This window comes from Oncorhynchus tshawytscha, unplaced genomic scaffold (assembly GCF_018296145.1).
Source record: "Oncorhynchus tshawytscha isolate Ot180627B unplaced genomic scaffold, Otsh_v2.0 Un_contig_16309_pilon_pilon, whole genome shotgun sequence".
In the NCBI taxonomy this organism is placed as follows: Eukaryota; Metazoa; Chordata; class Actinopteri; order Salmoniformes; family Salmonidae; genus Oncorhynchus; species Oncorhynchus tshawytscha.
The window spans coordinates 8,375-30,312 of record NW_024608564.1 but is presented as its reverse complement, the minus strand read 5'-3'; the positions used below and the strand labels follow the sequence as shown (position 1 = coordinate 30,312).

General features: G+C 48.9%; 1 protein-coding gene across 1 annotated transcript; it reads right to left on the bottom strand.

Annotated features, from left to right (window-relative positions):
* Positions 1–204: 204 nt before the first annotated feature.
* LOC121843621 (fascin-like) lies at positions 205–19,430 on the bottom strand (the record flags this gene model as incomplete). Its single annotated transcript, XM_042313364.1, is given in 8 exon segments — positions 205–634; positions 637–821; positions 3,648–3,819; positions 6,260–6,381; positions 12,560–12,716; positions 18,449–18,854; positions 19,111–19,161; positions 19,344–19,430. Coding segments are annotated over 8 exon segments (1,200 nt in total), but the record flags the coding sequence as incomplete, so codon positions are not given.
* Positions 19,431–21,938: the final 2,508 nt, after the last annotated feature.

Below are 21,938 nucleotides of genomic sequence, written 5' to 3'. Positions count from 1 at the left end.
GAGAGGGAAAAAAAGGCAGAGAGGGAAAAAGGCAGAGAGGGGAAAAAGGCAGAGAGGGAAAAAGGCAGAGAGAGAAAAGGCAGAGAGAGAAAAGGCAGAGAGAGAAAAGGCAGAGAGAGAAAAGGCAGAGAGAGAAAAGGCAGAGAGAGAAAAGGCAGAGAGAGAAAAGGCAGAGAGAGAAAAAAGGAGGGAAAAGGAGAAGGAGAAAAGGCAGAGAGAGAAAAGGCAGAGAGAGAAAAGGAGGGAAAAGGAGAAGGAGAAAAGGCAGAGAGAGAAAAGGAGGGAAAGGAGGCGAAGAAAGCCTTTACATTAGGACATAACCTCCCCCAGCTCTTTCTCTCCCTCCTTTGTCCAGTTCACACAAAAAAAGGTCCAGTTCAGAGCACATAGAAACGTGTGATGTAGATGAGACGGGATTCATTATCAAGTGAAAACAGATAATGGGGTCAGCTCTAGGTCTTTACATTCCCCATATCGTGAACATTTTACCCCACTGAACACAGCCCTGGTCTGGGAGGGGTTAGGACAGAGTTGAGAGAAGGATGGAGGGATAGAGGGAGGAGTTAGGGATGCTGCCGCTTCGTTGTCGTAGTAACGGGGTCTCGGGAAGGGGGTCAGTACTCCCAGAGCGTGGCGGTCTCAGGTCGTCGGCGTTGGCCTTCAAGACGCCGGCGTGGTCGCCGTGGAGATACTTCCCGTCGGCGACGGAGCGGATAGCGACCTTGTTGTAGTCGCAGAACTCTAACAGGAAGTCGACGGGGTCGTCACTGCTGCTCACCACCGACGCCTCGCTGCCAACCATCCAGAACTTCCCGTCGAGTCTGAGGAGAGGGGGGGTTCAACAGGTTCAACCATGATGATATGTCTGAGGAGAGGGGGGGTTTACAAAAGGTTCAACCATGATGATATGTCTGAGGAGAGGGGGGTTTACAACAGGTTCAACCATGATGATATGTCTGAGGAGGGGGGGGTTTACAACAGGTTCAACCATGATGATATGTCTGAGGGGGGGGTTCAACAGGTTCAACCATGATGATATGTCTGAGGAGAGGGGGTTCAACAGGTTCAACCATGATGATATGTCTGAGGAGAGGGGGTTCAACAGGTTCAACCATGATGATATGTCTGAGGAGAGGGGGGGGCATTTACAACAGGTTCAACCATGATGATATGTCTGAGGAGAGGGGGTTCAACAGGTTCAACCATGATGATATGTCTGAGGAGAGGGGGTTCAACAGGTTCAACCATGATGATATGTCTGAGAGGGGGGGCGTTTACAACAGGTTCAACCATGATGATATGTCTGAGGAGAGGGGGTTCAACCATGATGATATGTCTGAGGAGAGGGGGTTCAACCATGATGATATGTCTGAGGAGAGGGGGGTTCAACCATGATGATATGTCTGAGGAGAGGGGGTTCAACAGGTTCAACCATGATGATATGTCTGAGGAGAGGGGGGTTCAACCATGATGATATGTCTGAGGAGAGGGGGTTCAACAGGTTCAACCATGATGATATGTCTGAGGAGAGGGGGGTTCAACCATGATGATATGTCTGAGGAGAGGGGGGTTCAACCATGATGATATGTCTGAGGAGAGGGGGGTTCAACCATGATGATATGTCTGAGGAGAGGGGGTTCAACCATGATGATATGTCTGAGGAGAGGGGGGTTCAACCATGATGATATGTCTGAGGAGAGGGGGGTTCAACCATGATGATATGTCTGAGGAGAGGGGGGGATGATATGTCTGAGGAGAGGGGGGTTCAACCATGATGATATGTCCAAAATACAAATAACATTCTAAATTTCAGCGGGTGGTTTCCTGGAGACAGATTATGAATAGTCTATAAGTAGGAAGAGAATAGGATTAAGAAGCATGTTCAGTGGAGGTGATTTATAACCCAGGACGAGTCTTAATCTGTGTCCTGGAGACATGATTTATAACCCAGGACGAGTCTTAATCTGTGTCCTGGAGACATGATTTATAACCCAGGACGAGTCTTAATCTGTGTCCTGGAGACATGATTTATAATCCAGGACGAGTCTTAATCTGTGTCCTGGAGACATGATTTATAACCCAGGACGAGTCTTAATCTCTGTCCTGGAGACATGATTTATAACCCAGGACGAGTCTTAATCTGTGTCCTGGAAACATGATTTATAACCCAGGACGAGTCTTAATCTGTGTCCTGGAGACATGATTTATAACCCAGGACGAGTCTTAATCTGTGTCCTGGAGACATGATTTATAATCCAGGACGAGTCTTAATCTGTGTCCTGGAGACATGATTTATAACCCAGGACGAGTCTTAATCTGTGTCCTGGAGACATGATTTATAACCCAGGACGAGTCTTAATCTGTGTCCTGGAGACATGATTTATAACCCAGGACGAGTCTTAATCTGTGTCCTGGAGACATGATTTATAACCCAGGACGAGTCTTAATCTGTGTCCTGGAGACATGATTTATAACCCAGGACGAGTCTTAATCTGTGTCCTGGAGACATGATTTATAACCCAGGACGAGTCTTAATCTGTGTCCTGGAGACATGATTTATAACCCAGGACTAGCCTTAATCTGCTCGTTGTCATGAGGAGGCTCCTCTAGTTCATCTGAGCTGTCAGACTCTACCCCATCCCCTGGAAAGGGCAGGCTAACTGCTCGTCCAAACATACAACCCCATTATTTTGTCTGTTAGTCCGCCCAGATAAATCCTACAGACATTAGTTTGGGAAGCCAATGGAAATCTTCAGGTCTCAGGCAAAGCCTGTGTGTGTCCATGTCTGTCTGTACTGACCCTGTAGGGCCCCCTCTCTGAAGGTCAGGGGAAAGTAGTGTGTGTGTGTGTGTGTGTGTACTAAGCCTGTAAACTGTCGTCCCCTCTGAAGGTCAGGGTAAAGTAGTGTGTGTGTGTGTGTGTACTAACCCTGTAAGCTGTACGTCCCCTCTCTGAAGGTCAGGGTAAAGTAGTGTGTGTGTGCGTGTGCGTGTGTGTGTGTGTGTGTGTGTACTAAGCCTGTAAACTGTACGTCCCCTCTCTGAAGGTCAGGGTAAAGTAGTGTGTGTGTGTGTGTGTGTGTGTGTGTGTACTAACCCTGTAAGCTGTACGTCCCCTCTCTGAAGGTCAGGGTAAAGTAGTGTGTGTGTGTGTGTGTGTGTGTGTGTGTGTGTACTAACCCTGTAAGCTGTACGTCCCCTCTCTGAAGGTCAGGGTAAAGTAGTGTGTGTGTGTGTGTGTGTGTACTAACCCTGTAAACTGTACGTCCCCTCTCTGAAGGTCAGGGTAAAGTAGTGTGTGTGTGTGTGTGTGTGTGTGTGTGTGTGTGTGTACTAACCCTGTAAACTGTACGTCCCCTCTCTGAAGGTCAGGGTAAAGTAGTGTGTGTGTGTGTGTGTGTGTGTGTGTGTGTGTGTGTGTGTGTGTGTGTGTGTGTGTGTGTGTGTGTGTGTGCTAACCCTGTAAACTGTACGTCCCCTCTCTGAAGGTCAGGGTAAAGTAGTGTGTGTGTGTGTGTGTGTGTGTGTGTGTGTGTGTGTGTGTACTAACCCTGTAAGCTGTACGTCCCCTCTCTGAAGGTCAGGGTAAAGTAGTGTGTGTGTGTGTGTGTGTGTGTGTGTGTGTGTGTGTGTGTGTGTGTGTGTACTAACCCTGTAAGCTGTACGTCCCCTCTCTGAAGGTCAGGGTAAAGTAGTCATACGAGGAACGGTTGGAGTCCAGGGTTCCTGTGACCTTACGACACCCGATGAAACCGTGTTCCCCACGGAGGACGATGATTGGACGGTTAATCAGCTTCATCAGGAACTCCTCCGACTCACCTGGAGGGACAAACACCCATATTACCCATGTTGCCAAAGACCAAAGAAAGCCTAATATAAAAAGGTTACGCCCTCATAGCCTGGGGACACTCCAAAATATTTATTTGGGAGACTCCACGTGTTGTAAAGGGCTTAGCAAGAAAAACTTCCAAAAAAGGACTAATTCAAAAGAAAAGAGTTGTAATGAAACCAGACTGTTCCTATTGTGCACCACGGCACAGAAGCCACATGTATGAACAGGGAGAGACTAGGAGTTGGTATGACCCTTGAACCAAGTCATCTGGAACAGGGAGAGACTGACTAGGAGTTGGTATGACCCTTGAACCAAGTCATCTGGAACAGGGAGAGACTAGGAGTTGGTATGACCCTTGAACCAAGTCATCTGGAACAGGGAGAGACTAGGAGTTGGTATGACCCTTGAACCAAGTCATCTGGAACAGGGAGAGACTAGGAGTTGGTATGACCCTTGAACCAAGTCATCTGGAACAGGGAGAGACTAGGAGTTGGTATGACCCTTGAACCAAGTCATCTGGAACAGGGAGAGACTAGGAGTTGGTATGACCCTTGAACCAAGTCATCTGGAACAGGAGAGACTGACTAGGAGTTGGTATGACCCTTGAACCAAGTCATCTGGAACAGGGAGAGACTAGGAGTTGGTATGACCCTTGAACCAAGTCATCTGGAACAGGAGAGACTAGAAGTTGGTATGACCCTTGAACCAAGTCATCTGGAACAGGAGAGACTAGAAATTGGTATGACCCTTGAACCAAGTCATCTGGAACAGGGAGAGACTAGGAGTTGGTATGACCCTTGAACCAAGTCATCTGGAACAGGGAGAGACTGACTAGGAGTTGGTATGACCCTTGAACCAAGACATCTGGAACAGGGAGAGACTAGGAGTTGGTATGACCCTTGAACCAAGACATCTGGAACAGGGAGAGACTAGGAGTTGGTGTGACCCTTGAACCAAGTCATCTGGAACATGGAGTTACTGACTAGGAGTTGGTATGACCCTTGAACCAAGACATCTGGAACAGGGAGAGACTAGGAGTTGGTGTGACCCTTGAACCAAGACATCTGGAACAGGGAGAGACTGACTAGGAGTTGGTATGACCCTTGAACCAAGTCATCTGGAACAGGGAGAGACTGACTAGGAGTTGGTATGACCCTTGAACCAAGACATCTGGAACAGGGAGAGACTAGGAGTTGGTGTGACCCTTGAACCAAGTCATCTGGAACAGGGAGAGACTGACTAGGAGTTGGTATGACCCTTGAACCAAGTCATCTGGAACATGGAGTTACTGACTAGGAGTTGGTATGACCCTTGAACCAAGTCATCTGGAACAGCGAGAGACTGACTAGGAGTTGGTATGACCCTTGAACCAAGTCATCTGGAACAGGGAGAGACTGACTAGGAGTTGGTATGACCCTTGAACCAAGACATCTGGAACAGGGAGAGACTAGGAGTTGGTATGACCCTTGAACCAAGACATCTGGAACAGGGAGAGACTAGGAGTTGGTGTGACCCTTGAACCAAGTCATCTGGAACATGGAGTTACTGACTAGGAGTTGGTATGACCCTTGAACCAAGACATCTGGAACAGGGAGAGACTAGGAGTTGGTGTGACCCTTGAACCAAGTCATCTGGAACAGGGAGAGACTGACTAGGAGTTGTTATGACCCTTGAACCAATTCCTCTGGAACAGGGAGAGACTGACTAGGAGTTGGTATGACCCTTGAACCAAATCTTTGGAACAGGGAGAGACTGACTAGGAGTTGGTATGACCCTTGAACCAATTCATCTGGAACAGGGAGAGACTGACTAGGAGTTGGTATGACCCTTGAACCAAATCTTTGGAACAGGGAGAGACTGACTAGGAGTTGGTATGACCCTTGAACCAAGTCATCTGGAACAGGGAGAGACTGACTAGGAGTTGGTATGACCCTTGAACCAATTCATCTGGAACAGGGAGAGACTGACTAGGAGTTGGTATGACCCTTGAACCAAATCTTTGGAACAGGGAGAGACTGACTAGGAGTTGGTATGACCCTTGAACCAAGTCATCTGGAACAGGGAGAGACTGACTAGGAGTTGGTATGACCCTTGAACCAAGACATCTGGAACAGGGAGAGACTGACTAGGAGTTGGTATGACCCTTGAACCAAGTCATCTGGAACATGGAGTTACTGACTAGGAGTTGGTATGACCCTTGAACCAAGACATCTGGAACAGGGAGAGACTGACTAGGAGTTGGTATGACCCTTGAACCAATTCATCTGGAACAGGGAGAGACTGACTAGGAGTTGGTATGACCCTTGAACCAAGTCATCTGGAACAGGGAGAGACTGACTAGGAGTTGGTATGACCCTTGAACCAAGACATCTGCATACTGAACACCCTGTTGGGTTGCTCTTTACTACCCAAAGGCTGTTTTCACACTGACAAACGTAACGGTGGCGGCTAGCTGTCCGTTCTTCTTGGCTGCGACGTATTTCCCGTTGGCGGCACGGAGAGTCAGCTTCTTACCACAGTACTCCATGTCAAAGTAACAGTTGGTAGTCCTACACACACACACACACACAGAGTCAGCTTCTTACCACAGTACTCCATGTCAAAGTAACAGTTGGTAGTCCTACACACACACACACACACACACGGAGAGTCAGCTTCTTACTACAGTACTCCATGTCAAAGTAACAGTTGGTAGTCCTACACACACACACACACACACACGGAGAGTCAGCTTCTTACTACAGTACTCCATGTCAAAGTAACAGTTGGTAGTCCTACACACACACACACACAACACACACACACACTATAATTCTCAACAGGGTAGAACATTGTAATAACATCTATTACTGGAGCCACCCCTTCATGGAGCAATGAAGCTGCCGACACGCTGCCGCTAGCCGACACGCTGCCGCTACCGGCACGCTGCCGCTCAACAGGCACGCTTGTACGCTGCCGCTAACACGCTATTATCTGGGCACGCTGCCCCCGGCACGCTGGAGCCGGCACGCTGCCGCTACCGGCACGCTGCCGCTAGCCGGCACGCTGCCGCTGCCGACGGCTACCAGCCGACACGCTGCAGGGATCACAGTCCGATCAGCAACACAATCACTGCCACTCAGCATTCATATAGAGGTGGTGTGTGTGTGTGTGTGTGCACACATGTTCAACTATACTTGTTACGGTTAGAACTAATGTTTGAGATTTACGATAAGGGTTAGGAATTACGGTTAAAACTAATGTTAGAGATTTACGATAAGGGTTAGGAGTTACGGTTAGAACTAATGTTAGGGATTCACGATAAGGGTTAGGAGTTACGGTTAAAACTAATGTTAGAGATTTACGATAAGGGTTAGGAGTTACGGTTAAAACTAATGTTAGAGATTCACGATAAGGGTTAGGAGTTACGGTTAAAACTAATGTTAGAGATTCACGATAAGGGTTAGGAGTTACGGTTAGAACTAATGTTAGGGATTTACGATAAGGGTTAGGAGTTACGGTTAGACGTATGTTAGAGATTTACAATAAGGGATAGGAGTTACGGTTGAGGTTATGTTTTCGGGTTAGGGCTAAACTACAGGTTAGGGTTAGGATAAAACTACAGGTTAGGGCTAGGATAAAACTACAGGTTAGGGCTAGGATAAAACTACAGGTTAGGGTTAGGATAAAACTACAGGTTAGGGTTAGGATAAAACTACAGGTTAGGATAAAACTACAGGTTAGGATAAAACTACAGGTTAGGATAAAACTACAGGTTAGGATAAAACTACAGGTTAGGATAAAACTACAGGTTAGGATAAAACTACAGGTTAGGATAAAACTACAGGTTAGGATAAAACTACAGGTTAGGATAAAACTACAGGTTAGGGCTAAACTACGGGTTAGGGCTAAACTACGGGTTAGGGCTAAACTACGGGTTAGGGCTAAACTACGGGTTAGGGCTAAACTACGGGTTAGGATAAAACTACAGGTTAGGGCTAAACTACGGGTTAGGATAAAACTACGGGTTAGGGCTAAACTACGGGTTAGGGCTAAACTACGGGTTAGGGCTAAACTACGGGTTAGGGCTAAACTACGGTTAGGGCTAAACTACGGGTTAGGGCTAAACTACGGGTTAGGGCTAAACTACGGGTTAGGGCTAAACTACGGGTTAGGGCTAAACTACGGGTTAGGGCTAAACTACGGGTTAGGGCTAAACTACGGGTTAGGGCTAAACTACGGGTTAGGGCTAAACTACGGGTTAGGGCTAAACTACGGGTTAGGGCTAAACTACGGGTTAGGGTTAGGGCTAAACTACGGGTTAGGGCTAAACTACGGGTTAGGGTTACGGGTTAAACTACGGGTTAGGGCTAAACTACGGGTTAGGGCTAAACTACGGGTTAGGGCTAAACTACGGGTTAGGGCTAAACTACGGGTTAGGGCTAAACTACGGGTTAGGGCTAAACTACGGGTTAGGGCTAAACTACGGGTTAGGCTAAACTACGGGTTAGGGCTAAACTACGGGTTAGGGCTAAACTACGGGTTAGGGCTAAACTACGGGTTAGGGCTAAACTACGGGTTAGGGCTAAACTACGGGTTAGGGCTAAACTACGGGTTAGGGCTAAACTACGGGTTAGGGCTAAACTACGGGTTAGGGCTAAACTACGGGTTAGGGCTAAACTACGGGTTAGGGCTAAACTACGGGTTAGGGCTAAACTACGGGTTAGGGCTAAACTACGGGTTAGGGCTAAACTACGGGTTAGGGCTAAACTACGGGTTAGGGCTAAACTACGGGTTAGGGCTAAACTACGGGTTAGGGCTAAACTACGGGTTGGGGTTTAGGTTAGGGTTAAACTACGGGTCAGGGCTAAACTACGGGTCAGGGCTAAACTACGGGTTAGGGCTAAACTACGGGTTAGGGCTAAACTACGGGTTAGGGCTAAACTACGGGTTAGGGCTAGGATAAAACTACAGGTTAGGGCTAGGATAAAACTACAGGTTAGGATAAAACTACAGGTTAGGGGTTAGGGCTAAACTACAGGTTAGGGCTAAACTACAGGTTAGGGCTAAACTACAGGTTAGGGCTAAACTACAGGTTAGGGCTAAACTACAGGTTAGGATAAAACTACAGGTTAGGATAAAACTACAGGTTAGGATAAAACTACAGGTTAGGATAAAACTACAGGTTAGGATAAAACTACAGGTTAGGGCTAAAACTACAGGTTAGGGCTAAAACTACAGGTTAGGGCTAAAACTACAGGTTAGGGCTAAACTACAGGTTAGGGCTAAACTACAGGTTAGGGCTAAACTACAGGTTAGGGCTAAACTACAGGTTAGGGCTAAACTACAGGTTAGGGCTAAACTACAGGTTAGGGCTAAACTACAGGTTAGGGCTAAACTACAGGTTAGGGCTAAACTACGGGTTAGGGCTAAACTACGGGTTAGGGCTAAACTACGGGTTAGGCTAAACTACGGGTTAGGGCTAAACTACGGGTTAGGGCTAAACTACGGGTTAGGGGGCTAAACTACGGGTTAGGGCTAAACTACGGGTTAGGGCTAAACTACGGGTTAGGGCTAAACTACGGGTTAGGGCTAAACTACGGGTTAGGCTAAACTACGGGTTAGGGCTAAACTACGGGTTAGGGCTAAACTACGGGTTAGGCTAAACTACGGGTTAGGGCTAAACTACGGGTTAGGGCTAAACTACGGGTTAGGACTAAACTACGGGTTAGGGCTAAACTACGGGTTAGGGCTAAACTACGGGTTAGGGCTAAACTACGGGTTAGGGCTAAACTACGGGTTAGGGCTAAACTACAGGTTAGGGCTAAACTACGGGTTAGGGCTAAACTACGGGTTAGGGCTAAACTACGGGTTAGGGCTAAACTACGGGTTAGGGCTAAACTACGGGTTAGGGCTAAACTACGGGTTAGGGCTAAACTACGGGTTAGGGCTAAACTACGGGTTAGGGCTAAACTACGGGTTAGGGCTAAACTACGGGTTAGGGCTAAACTACGGGTTAGGGCTAAACTACGGGTTAGGGCTAAACTACGGGTTAGGGCTAAACTACGGGTTAGGGCTAAACTACGGGTTAGGGCTAAACTACGGGTTAGGGCTAAACTACGGGTTAGGGCTAAACTACGGGTTAGGGCTAAACTACGGGTTAGGGCTAAACTACGGGTTAGGGCTAAACTACGGGTTAGGCTAAACTACGGGTTAGGGCTAAACTACGGGTTAGGGCTAAACTACGGGTTAGGGCTAAACTACGGGTTAGGGCTAAACTACGGGTTAGGGCTAAACTACGGGTTAGGGCTAAACCACGGGTTAGGGCTAAACTACGGGTTAGGGCTAAACTACGGGTTAGGGCTAAACTACGGGTTAGGGCTAAACTACGGGTTAGGGCTAAACTACGGGTTAGGGCTAAACTACGGGTTAGGGCTAAACTACGGGTTAGGGCTAAACTACGGGTTAGGGCTAAACTACGGGTTAGGGCTAAACTACGGGTTAGGGCTAAACTACGGGTTAGGGCTAAACTACGGGTTAGGGGCTAAACTACGGGTTAGGGTTTAGGTTAGGGTTAAACTACGGGTCAGGGCTAAACTACGGGTCAGGGCTAAACTACAGGTTAGGGCTAAACTACAGGTTAGGGCTAAACTACAGGTTAGGGCTAAACTACAGGTTAGGGCTAAACTACAGGTTAGGGCTAAACTACAGGTTATGGTTTAGGTTAGGGTTAAACTACAGGTTAGGGTTAAACTACGGGTTAGGGTTAAACTACGGGTTAGGGTTTAGGTTAGGGTTAAACTACGGGTTATGGTTTAGGTTAGGGCTAAACTACAGGTTAGGGCTAAACTACAGGTTAGGGCTAAACTACAGGTTAGGGCTAAACTACAGGTTAGGGCTAAACTACAGGTTAGGGCTAAACTACAGGTTAGGGCTAAACTACAGGTTAGGGCTAAACTACAGGTTAGGGCTAAACTACAGGTTAGGGTTAAACTACAGGTTAGGGTTAAACTACGGGTCAGGGCTAAACTACAGGTTAGGGCTAAACTACAGGTTAGGGCTAAACTACAGGTTAGGGCTAAACTACAGGTTAGGGCTAAACTACAGGTTAGGGCTAAACTACAGGTTAGGGTTAAACTACAGGTTATGGTTTAGGTTAGGGTTAAACTACAGGTTAGGGTTTAGGTTAGGGTTAAACTACAGGTTAGGGTTAAACTACGGGTTAGGGTTAAACTACGGGTTATGGTTTAGGTTAGGGTTAAACTACGGGTTATGGTTTAGGTTAGGGCTAAACTACAGGTTAGGGCTAAACTACAGGTTAGGGCTAAACTACAGGTTAGGGCTAAACTACAGGTTATGGTTTAGGTTAGGGTTAAACTACAGGTTAGGGTTAAACTACAGGTTATGGTTTAGGTTAGGGTTAAACTACAGGTTAGGGCTAAACTACAGGTTAGGGCTAAACTACAGGTTAGGGCTAAACTACAGGTTAGGTTAAACTACAGGTTATGGTTTAGGTTAGGGTTAAACTACAGGTTAGTTGGGCTAAACTACAGGTTAGTTGGGCTAAACTACAGGTTAGTTGGGCTAAACTACGGGTTATGGTTTAGGTTAGGGCTAAACTACAGGTTAGGGCTAAACTACAGGTTAGGGCTAAACTACAGGTTAGGGCTAAACTACAGGTTATGGTTTAGGTTAGGTTAAACTACAGGTTAGGGTTAAACTACAGGTTATGGTTTAGGTTAGGGTTAAACTACAGGTTAGGGCTAAACTACAGGTTAGGGCTAAACTACAGGTTAGGGCTAAACTACAGGTTAGGGTTAAACTACAGGTTATGGTTTAGGTTAGGGTTAAACTACAGGTTAGTTGGGCTAAACTACAGGTTAGTTGGGCTAAACTACAGGTTAGTTGGGCTAAACTACAGGTTAGTTGGGCTAAACTACAGGTTAGTTGGGCTAAACTACAGGTTAGGGCTAAACTACAGGTTAGGGCTAAACTACAGGTTATGGTTTAGGTTAGGGTTAAACTACAGGTCAGGGCTAAACTACGGGTCAGGGCTAAACTACAGGTTAGGGCTAAACTACAGGTTAGGGCTAAACTACAGGTTAGGGCTAAACTACAGGTTAGGGCTAAACTACAGGTTAGGGCTAAACTACAGGTTATGGTTTAGGTTAGGGTTAAACTACAGGTTAGGGTTAAACTACGGGTTAGGGTTAAACTACGGGTTAGGGTTTAGGTTAGGGTTAAACTACGGGTTATGGTTTAGGTTAGGGCTAAACTACAGGTTAGGGCTAAACTACAGGTTAGGGCTAAACTACAGGTTAGGGCTAAACTACAGGTTAGGGCTAAACTACAGGTTAGGGCTAAACTACAGGTTAGGGCTAAACTACAGGTTAGTTGGGCTAAACTACAGGTTAGTTGGGCTAAACTACAGGTTAGTTGGGCTAAACTACAGGTTAGTTGGGCTAAACTACAGGTTAGTTGGGCTAAACTACAGGTTAGTTGGGCTAAACTACAGGTTAGTTGGGCTAAACTACAGGTTAGGGCTAAACTACAGGTTAGGGTTTAGGTTAGGGTTAAACTACAGGTTAGGGTTAAACTACAGGTTAGGGTTTAGGGAAAATAGGATTTAGAATGACTGAATTGTGTCCCCACAAGGTTAGTTATACAAGACCGTGTCTGTCTGTGTGTGTGTGTGTATCCGTGTCTGTCTGTGTGTATCCGAGTCTGTCTGTGTGTGTGTGTCATTACTTAGTGGAGGCGGTACACTGTAGTCCTCCAGAAGAGGTGAGGGTCCAGTACTTCCCGGCGGCGGTCCGGAAAGCACACTTCCTGTTCTCACGACTCATCTCCACCTGGAACACTTCCTGGTCTCCCTCCTCGTCCTGATTGGCTGACAGGTCCATGCCTGGGCGGGGCCAAGAGGAGAGCAGGGTTAGAGACTGACAGAGGGTCAGGTACGAACAAACGCACTACAGATTTGAACAAAACATTAAACACCTCCCTGATATTGAGTTGCAGCCCCTTTGGCCCTCAGAACTGCCCTAATTAGTCGGGGCATGAACTCTACAAGGTGTCAAAGCTTCCCAAATGTTGCCACACTAGAGCCCGCCACACTACAGCCCGCCACGCTACAGCCCGCCACACGACAGCCCGCCACAAGCAGCGTCACGCTACAGCCCGCCACACTACAGCCCGTCACAAGCAGCGCCACACTACAGCCCGCCACAAGCAGCGCCACACTACAGCCCGCCACAAGCAGCGCCACACTCAGCCCGCCACACTACAGCCCGTCACAAGCAGCGCCACACTACAGCCCGCCGCACTACAGCCCGTCACAAGCAGACACACACTACAGCCCGCCGCACTACAGCCCGTCACAAGCAGACACACACTACAGCCCGCCGCACTACAGCCCGCCACAAGCAGACACACTACAGCCCGCCGCACTACAGCCCGCCACAAGCAGACACACTACAGCCCGCCGCACTACAGCCCGTCACACTTACAGGACATCACACTACAGCCCGCCGCACTACAGCCCGCCACACAGACACACTACAGCCCGCCGCACTACAGCCCGCCACAAGCAGACACACTACAGCCCGTCACAAGCAGCGCCACACTGCCCGCCACAAGCAGACACACACTACAGCCCGTCACAAGCAGCGCCACACTACAGCCCGTCTGGCCACACTGCCACACTACAGCCCGCCACACTAAGCCCGCCACACTCAGCCCGCCAGTCACATACTGTCTGGTCATGCTCAGCAACAGAGAGCTGGGATTAGAGTATGTCCAACAGCTGTGCATACACACATCTAAAACACACAGCTGCCAGGCTACAGCCAGACCCCTGCCACAGCTCCAGGGTTAAATCCCCCATGGAATTATGGGTGAAAAAGCAGTTAGGAGGACACAGCCAGAGGAATGCAAGACAAACAGAGCACCGTCCCGTCTGAGCGGCAGAGAGCACCGTCCCGTCCGAGCGGCAGCAGAGATGTTTAATGTTTACAGAGAGCCACCAGGGACGGTGAAGACATGTTGAAACTTCCATGGTCCGTTTCAGAACCTCTCTCCCGTTGAGGGACTCCTGAAAAACATTACCGTCCAACACACACACAACACACACACACACACACACACACACACACACACACACACACACACGGAGGGTTTAACCCAGATCTGAGGGGGTTTTAGAGGGGGTTGGTTGTCTATTGTAACAGGGTAGACAGGACAGATCTGAGGGTTTTTTAGAGGGGGTTGGTTGTCTATTGTAACAGGGTAGACAGGACAGATCTGAGGGGGTTTTAGAGGGGTTGGTTGTCTATTGTGGCAGGACATATATGAGGGGGTTTTAGAGAGGGTTGGTTGTCTATTGTGGCAGGACATATATGAGGGGTTTTAGAGAGGGTTGGTTGTCTATTGTGGCAGGACATATGAGGGGGTTTTAGAGAGGGTTGGTTGTCTATTGTGGCAGGACATATCTGAGGGGTTTTAGAGTGGGTTGCTTGTCTATTGTAACAGGGTAGACAGGACAGATCTGAGGGTTTTTTAGAGGGGGTTTGTTGTCTATTGTGGCAGGACATATCTGAGGGGGTTTTAGAGAGGGTTGGAAGACAGGAAGGGAAATACTATTCTTTGGAATTTATCCACAGGGATAAAACACACCAGCTACTTTTCATAGGAGCCACTTTACATCCACTGGAGACTTTACATCTAGTGAAAGGTTCTCTTCTGATGAATACCATTTGCATCTGGGAATTTTCAGAGCCGCGAGAGAACTAGAACGACAACATTTATAATGAGGACTTCCCAAGGAAGGAAGGGTAGAGTTTATTCCTGGTAACTAAAGTCACAATCACAAAGATGGTATGACAAAGAGCATTTATAGAATGATCTACTGCGCCTCCGGCCCAGGGGTCCACCCTACCGACGGGGCCTCCGGCCCAGGGGTCCACCCTACCGACGGGGCCTCCGGCCCAGGGGTCCACCCTACCGACGGGGCCTCCGGCCGTGATGTGGGTGTCGGCCTATATTTTTAATCCCAGGCCCAGTCCCTACAGGTCTTTAGGCCCGTCATTGTTAATAAGAATTTGTTCTTAACCGACTTGCAGAGTTAAAGTTTTAAAAAATCTAAATAATATCGTGACAACGGTGCAACGAGAGAGAGAGAATGTCTGATTGTGTTGGTCCTCCAGGCTGGGTTGAACTGGAGAGAGAGAGGATGTCTGATTGTGTTGGTCCTCCAGGCTGGGTTTATCTGGAGAGCAGCTGGGATACATGGGGAGCCAGATCAGTCTGTTCCACACACACACTCTTACAGCAGCTAGCGCCAGCCACAGACAGACCGAGACAGAGGCAGCACCAGCCCACTCCCTAGCCAGAACCCTGCCCCACTGTAAATCAGGAGACTCACACAGGACAGAGAGACCAGACGAGAGAGCTGGTGCAATCGTCATCAAACTGCCCTTTCCCCCATCTGGACAACAGGAAAACCTATGTCAGAATGCTGTTCATTGACTATAGCTCAGAATTCAGCACCATAGTACCCTCTCCTGGAGGCTAGGAAACAACATCTCCACTTTGCTGATCCTCAACACAGGGGCCCACAAGGGTGCGTTCTGAGCCCCCTCCTGTACTCCCTGTTCACCCACGACTGCGTGGCCATTCACACCTCCAACTCAATCATCAAGTTTGCAGACGACAACAACGGTAGGCTTGATCACCAACAACGGCGGAGACAGTGGACTTCAGGAAACAGCAGAAGGAGAACCCCCCCTATCCACATCGACAGCAGTGGAGAAGGTGGAAAGCTTCAAGTTCCTCAGCGTACACATCATGGACAATCTGAAACGGTTCACCTACACAGACAGTGTGGTGAAGAAGGTGGAGGCTGAAGAAATTCGGCTTGGCACCAAAGACCATAACAAACTTTACCAGATGTACCATTGAGAGCATCCTGTCAGGCTGTGTCACCGCCTGGTACCGGCAACTGCCCCTCCAACAACCGCAGGGCTCTCAAGAGGGAGGTGCGGTCTGCCCAACGCGTCACCGAGGGCAAACTACCTGCCCTCCAGGACACCTACACCACCCGATATCACAGGAAGGCCAAAAAGATCATCAAGGACAACAACCCCGAGCCACTGCCTGTTCAACCCCGCTATCATCCAGAAGGAGAGGTCAGTACAGGTGAATCAAAGCTGGGGCCAAGTGACTGAAAAACAGCTTCTACCGCAAGGCCATCAGACTTAAATAGCCAACCTCCACTCAGTACCCTGCTCTGAACTTAGTCACTGTCACTAACCAGCTACCACCCAGTACCCTGACCTGATGACGGAGCGAGGCAGAGCGAGGCAGAGCGAGGCAGAGCGCTAGTCAAACAGTCACGTGTTTGTTTTGTATTTTTAGCACAGCACTAACACAATCAAATGAACTGTAGTTAGACTCCCTCTAGTCACGTGTGTCCCTTAATTATTTAAATCAACCGTGTCCTTAAAGCATCAGACATGCTCTGTATATTTAGTGGATGTGATTAAAACACATAAAAATACCACTTCCTGACTGAGGTAGACAACATGGGCTCCTAAAACAACTTCCCGACTGTGAGGTAGACAACATGGGCTCCTAAAACAACTCCCCGACTGTGAGGTAGACAACATGGGCTCCTAAAACAACTCCCCGACTGTGAGGTAGACAACATGGGCTCCTAAAACAACTTCCCGACTGTGAGGGAGACAACATGGGCTCCTAAAACAACTTCCCGACTGAGGTAGACAACATGGGCTCCTAAAACAATTCCCTGACTGTGAGGTAGACAACATGGGGTCCTAAAACAATTCCCGACTGTGAGGTAGACAACATGGGCTCCTAAAACAACTTCCCGACTGAGGTAGACAACATGGGCTCCTAAAACAACTTCCTGACTGTGAGGTAGACAACATGGGCTCCTAAAACAACTTCCCGACTGAGGTAGACAACATGGGCTCCTAAAACAACTTCCTGACTGTGAGGTAGACAACATGGGCTCCTAAAACAACTTCCTGACTGAGGTAGACAACATGGGCTCCTAAAACAACTTCCTGACTGTGGACAACATGGGCTAGACAACATGGGCAACATCCTAAAACAACTTCCTGACTGACTGGGCTGAGGTAGACAACATGGGCTCCTAAAACAACTTCCCGACTGTGAGGTAGACAACATGGGCTCCTAAAACAACTTCCTGACTGAGGTAGACAACATGGGCTCCTAAAACAACTTCCCGACTGCAGACAACATGGGCTCCTAAAACAACTTCCCGAGACAACATGGGCTCCTAAAACAACTTCCAAAACTGAGGTAGACAACATGGGCTCCTAAAACAACTTCCCGACTGTGAGGTAGACAACATGGGCTCCTAAAACAACTTCCTGACTGTGAGGTAGACAACATGGGCTCCTAAAACAACTTCCTGACTGTGAGGTAGACAACATGGGCTCCTAAAACAACTTCCCGACTGAGGTAGACAACATGGGCTCCTAAAACAACTTCCTGACTGTGAGGTAGACAACATGGGCTCCTAAAACAACTTCCTGACTGTGAGGTAGACAACATGGGCTCCTAAAACAACTTCCTGACTGGGATCCATGAAGAAGACAAGCAAGACATGCGTTGTGTTCACAGCGTAAGATGGAGTCACGACCAGACAGCGTCCAGTGTTGCAGTCCCTCCCTCGGCATGAATACAGACAAACACCAGCACTGCAGCTGCTACACACAAGATGAATCTGCAGCAGCCCCCTCCCGCCCAGCCCGGCACTTCCCCCCCAGCCAGGGCCCAAAGACAGTGTGTGTGTTTAGAGTGAGTGTGTGGGAGGCATCATCAGCAAACTACTGCAAGGATCACTGGGGCAGAATAGCTACGGAATAACACACAACAGGCAGGCAGAGCGTCAGAGCGGTTTCTCAGCCAGACACAAAATGGAGCCTCTCCTCCTCCCCATCTCTTCCCCCTCCCCCTCAACATCTCTCCCTCCTCTCCATCTCTCCATCCATCTAGTCCTGTTCTAGAAGGTTGTGTTGGTCCTACCTTGCATGGTTAGGTTCTAGTCCTGTTCTAGAAGGTTGTGTTGGTCATACCTTGCCTGGTTAGGATCTAGAAGGTTGTGTTGGTCCTACCTTGCCTGGTTAGGTTCTAGAAGGTTGTGTTGGTCCTACCTTGCCTGGTTAGGTTGTTGGTCCTACCTTGCCTGGTTAGGTTCTAGAAGGTTGTGTTGGTCCTACCTTGCCTGGTTAGGTTCTAGTCCTGTTCTAGAAGGTTGTGTTGGTCCTACCTTGCCTGGTTAGGTTCTAGAAGGTTGTGTTGGTCCTACCTTGCCTGGTTAGGTTCTAGTCCTGTTCCAGAAGGTTGTGGTGGTCCTACCTTGCCTGGTTAGGTTCTAGTCCTGTTCTAGAAGGTTGTGTTGGTCCTACCTTGCATGGTTAGGTTCTAGAAGGTTGTGTTGATCCTACCTTGCCTGGTTAGGTTCTAGTACTGTTCTAGAAGGTTGTGTTGATCATACCTTGCCTGGTTAGGTTCTAGTACTGTTCTAGAAGGTTGTGTTGGTCCTACCTTGCCTGGTTAGGTTCTAACTGTTCTAGGTTGTGTTGGTCCTACCTTGCCTGGTGGAGACGTTCCTCTCGTTGCTGGCGGTGAGAACCACCTGAGGGTGACTCTGCTCCAGAGAGAACATCTCATCCTTCCCCACGCGGCTAGTCTTCCCGCTCTTCATGGTCCCGCTCGGGCCCGACGGTGCCAGGTAGCGCCCGGAACAATCCCTGAACGCCACCTTGCCGGAGCGGAACTCCAGCGTGTATCCGGTGGTCTTGTCCGGCGTGGCCTCCAGGCTGCCGTCGTTCTTCAGGAAGCGGTTATCAGACGTCTGCAGGTGGTAGCGTTGGTCTCTGAACACCAGGGTGATCAGGGAGTCCACCCCCCACGGGACGTCGCGGTCTATAGAGACCTCATCCACCTTGGATGACAGGTGGGCATAACGCTTCCTGGTCACACTGAAGATGTTCACCTGGAGGGAAGAGGTTAGAAGAGGTTACCTGAGGTCAGGTGTCAGTTTAGGGGGGTGTAGGTGTGTTACCTGAGGATGCATGGCAATGTGAACACTCCATTTAGAGGAGAGGTTAGAGGTCAGGTGTTAGGGGGGGGGTGTGTTACCTGAGGTGTGTTACCTGAGGATGCATGGCAATGTGAACACTCCATTTAGAGGAGAGGTTAGGGGTCAGGTGTTACCTGGGGGGTTCTAGGTGTGTTACCTGGTGTGTTACCTGAGGATGCATGGCAATGTGAACACTCCATTTTTCAGCCACTGATGCAGTCTGTTACCTGAGAGAGACCAAACATTACAGTCCACACACACACGTTACCTAAGGTGTGTTAAACCTGAGGATGTGTTTTATTATAAACAAATGTTATTTAACATCTAGAGAAAGACAGTTTATGAATATTCATCAGTTTATGAATATTCATCAGCTCATCATGGAGTTTAAAACCCACCTACCTGGGCAAAGCAGCTGATCCTGTCCTCTGTGCCTCCCAGATATCTGCCATGGACCTCTGACTGCAGAGAAACACAGTAGAATATACATCACACACACACACACACCTTAGCCTACAACCCTCCTGACAGACAATACCCTCCACACACACACACACACACACACCTTAGCCTACAACCCTCCACACAGACAATACCCTCCACACACACACACACACACACACACACACCTTAGCCTACAACCCTCCTGACAGACAATACCCTCCACACACCTTAGCCTACAACCCTCCTGACAGACAATACCCTCCACACACCTTAGCCTACAACCCTCCTGACAGACAATACCCTCCACACACACACACACACACACCTTAGCCTACAACCCTCCTAACAGACAATACCCTCCACACACACACATACCTTAGCCTACAACCCTCCTGACAGACAATACCCTCCACACACACACACACACACACAACCCTCCTGACAGACAATACCCTCCACCCACACACACACACACACACACCCTCCTCCTGACAGACAATACCCTCCACACACACACACACACAACACCCCTCCTGACAGACAATACCCTCCACACACCTTAGCCTACAACCCTCCTAACAGACAATACCCTCCACACACACCTTAGCCTACAACCCTCCTGACAGACAATACCCTCCACACACCTTAGCCTACAACCCTCCTGACAGACAATACCCTCCACACACACACACACACCACCTTAGTCTACAACCCTCCTGACAGACAATACCCTCCACACACACACACACACACCAACCCTCTGAGCCTACAACCCTCCTGACAGACAATACCCTCCACACACACACACACACACACCTCCTGACAGACAATACCCTCCACACACACAACCCTCCTGACAGACAATACCCTCCACACACCTTAGCCTACAACCCTCCTAACAGACAATACCCTCCACACACACCTTAGCCTACAACCCTCCTGACAGACAATACCCTCCACACACCTTAGCCTACAACCCTCCTGACAGACAATACCCTCCACACACACACACCTTAGCCTACAACCCTCCTGACAGACAATACCCTCCACACACACACACACACACACCCTCCTGACAGACAATACCCTCCTGACAGACACACCTACCCTCCACAGACAATACCCTCCACACACCTTAGCCTACAACCCTCCTGACAGACAATACCCTCCACACACACACCTACAACCCTCCTGACAGACAATACCCTCCACACACCTTAGCCTACAACCCTCCTGACAGACAATACCCTCCACACACACACACACACCTTAGCCTACAACCCTCCTGACAGACAATACCCTCCACACACACACCTTAGCCTACAACCCTCCTGACAGACAATACCCTCCACACACACACACACCTTAGCCTACAACCCTCCTGACAGACAATACCCTCCACACACACACACACACACACACACACCTTAGCCTACAACCCTCCTGACAGACAATACCCTCCACACACACACACACACCTTAGTCTACAACCCTCCTGACAGACAATACCCTCCACACACACACACTTAGCCTACAACCCTCCTGACAGACAATACCCTCCACACACACACACACCTTAGCCTACAACCCTCCTGACAGACAATACCCTCCACACACACACACACACACCTTAGCCTACAACCCTCCTGACAGACAATACCCTCCACACACACACACACACACACACCTTAGCCTACAACCCTCCTGACAGACAATACCCTCCACACACACACACACACACACACCTTGACAGACAATAGTCTACAACCCTCCTGACAGACAATACCCTCCACACAGCCTACAACCCTCCTGACAGACAATACCCTCCACACACACCTTAGCCTACAACCCTCCTGACAGACAATACCCTCCACACACACACACACACACACACCTTAGCCTACAACCCTCCTGACAGACAATACCCTCCACACACACACACACACCTTAGCCTACAACCCTCCTGACAGACAATACCCTCCACACACACACACCTTAGCCTACAACCCTCCTGACAGACAATACCCTCCACACACACACACACACACCTTAGCCTACAACCCTCCTGACAGACAATACCCTCCACACACACACACACACACACACACACACACACACTTAGCCTACAACCCTCCTGACAGACAATACCCTCCACACACACACACACCTTAGCCTACAACCCTCCTGACAGACAATACCCTCCACACACACACACACACACCTTAGCCTACAACCCTCCTGACAGACAATACCCTCCACACACACACACACACACACACCTTAGCCTACAACCCTCCTGACAGACAATACCCTCCACACACACACACCTTAGTCTACAACCCTCCTGACAGACAATACCCTCCACACACACCTTAGCCTACAACCCTCCTGCCTACAACCCTCCTGACAGACAATACAACCCTCCAGACAATACCCACACACACACCTTAGCCTACAACCCTCCTGACAGACAATACCCTCCACACACACACACACACAGCCTACAACCCTCCTGACAGACAATACCCTCCACACACACACACACACACACAC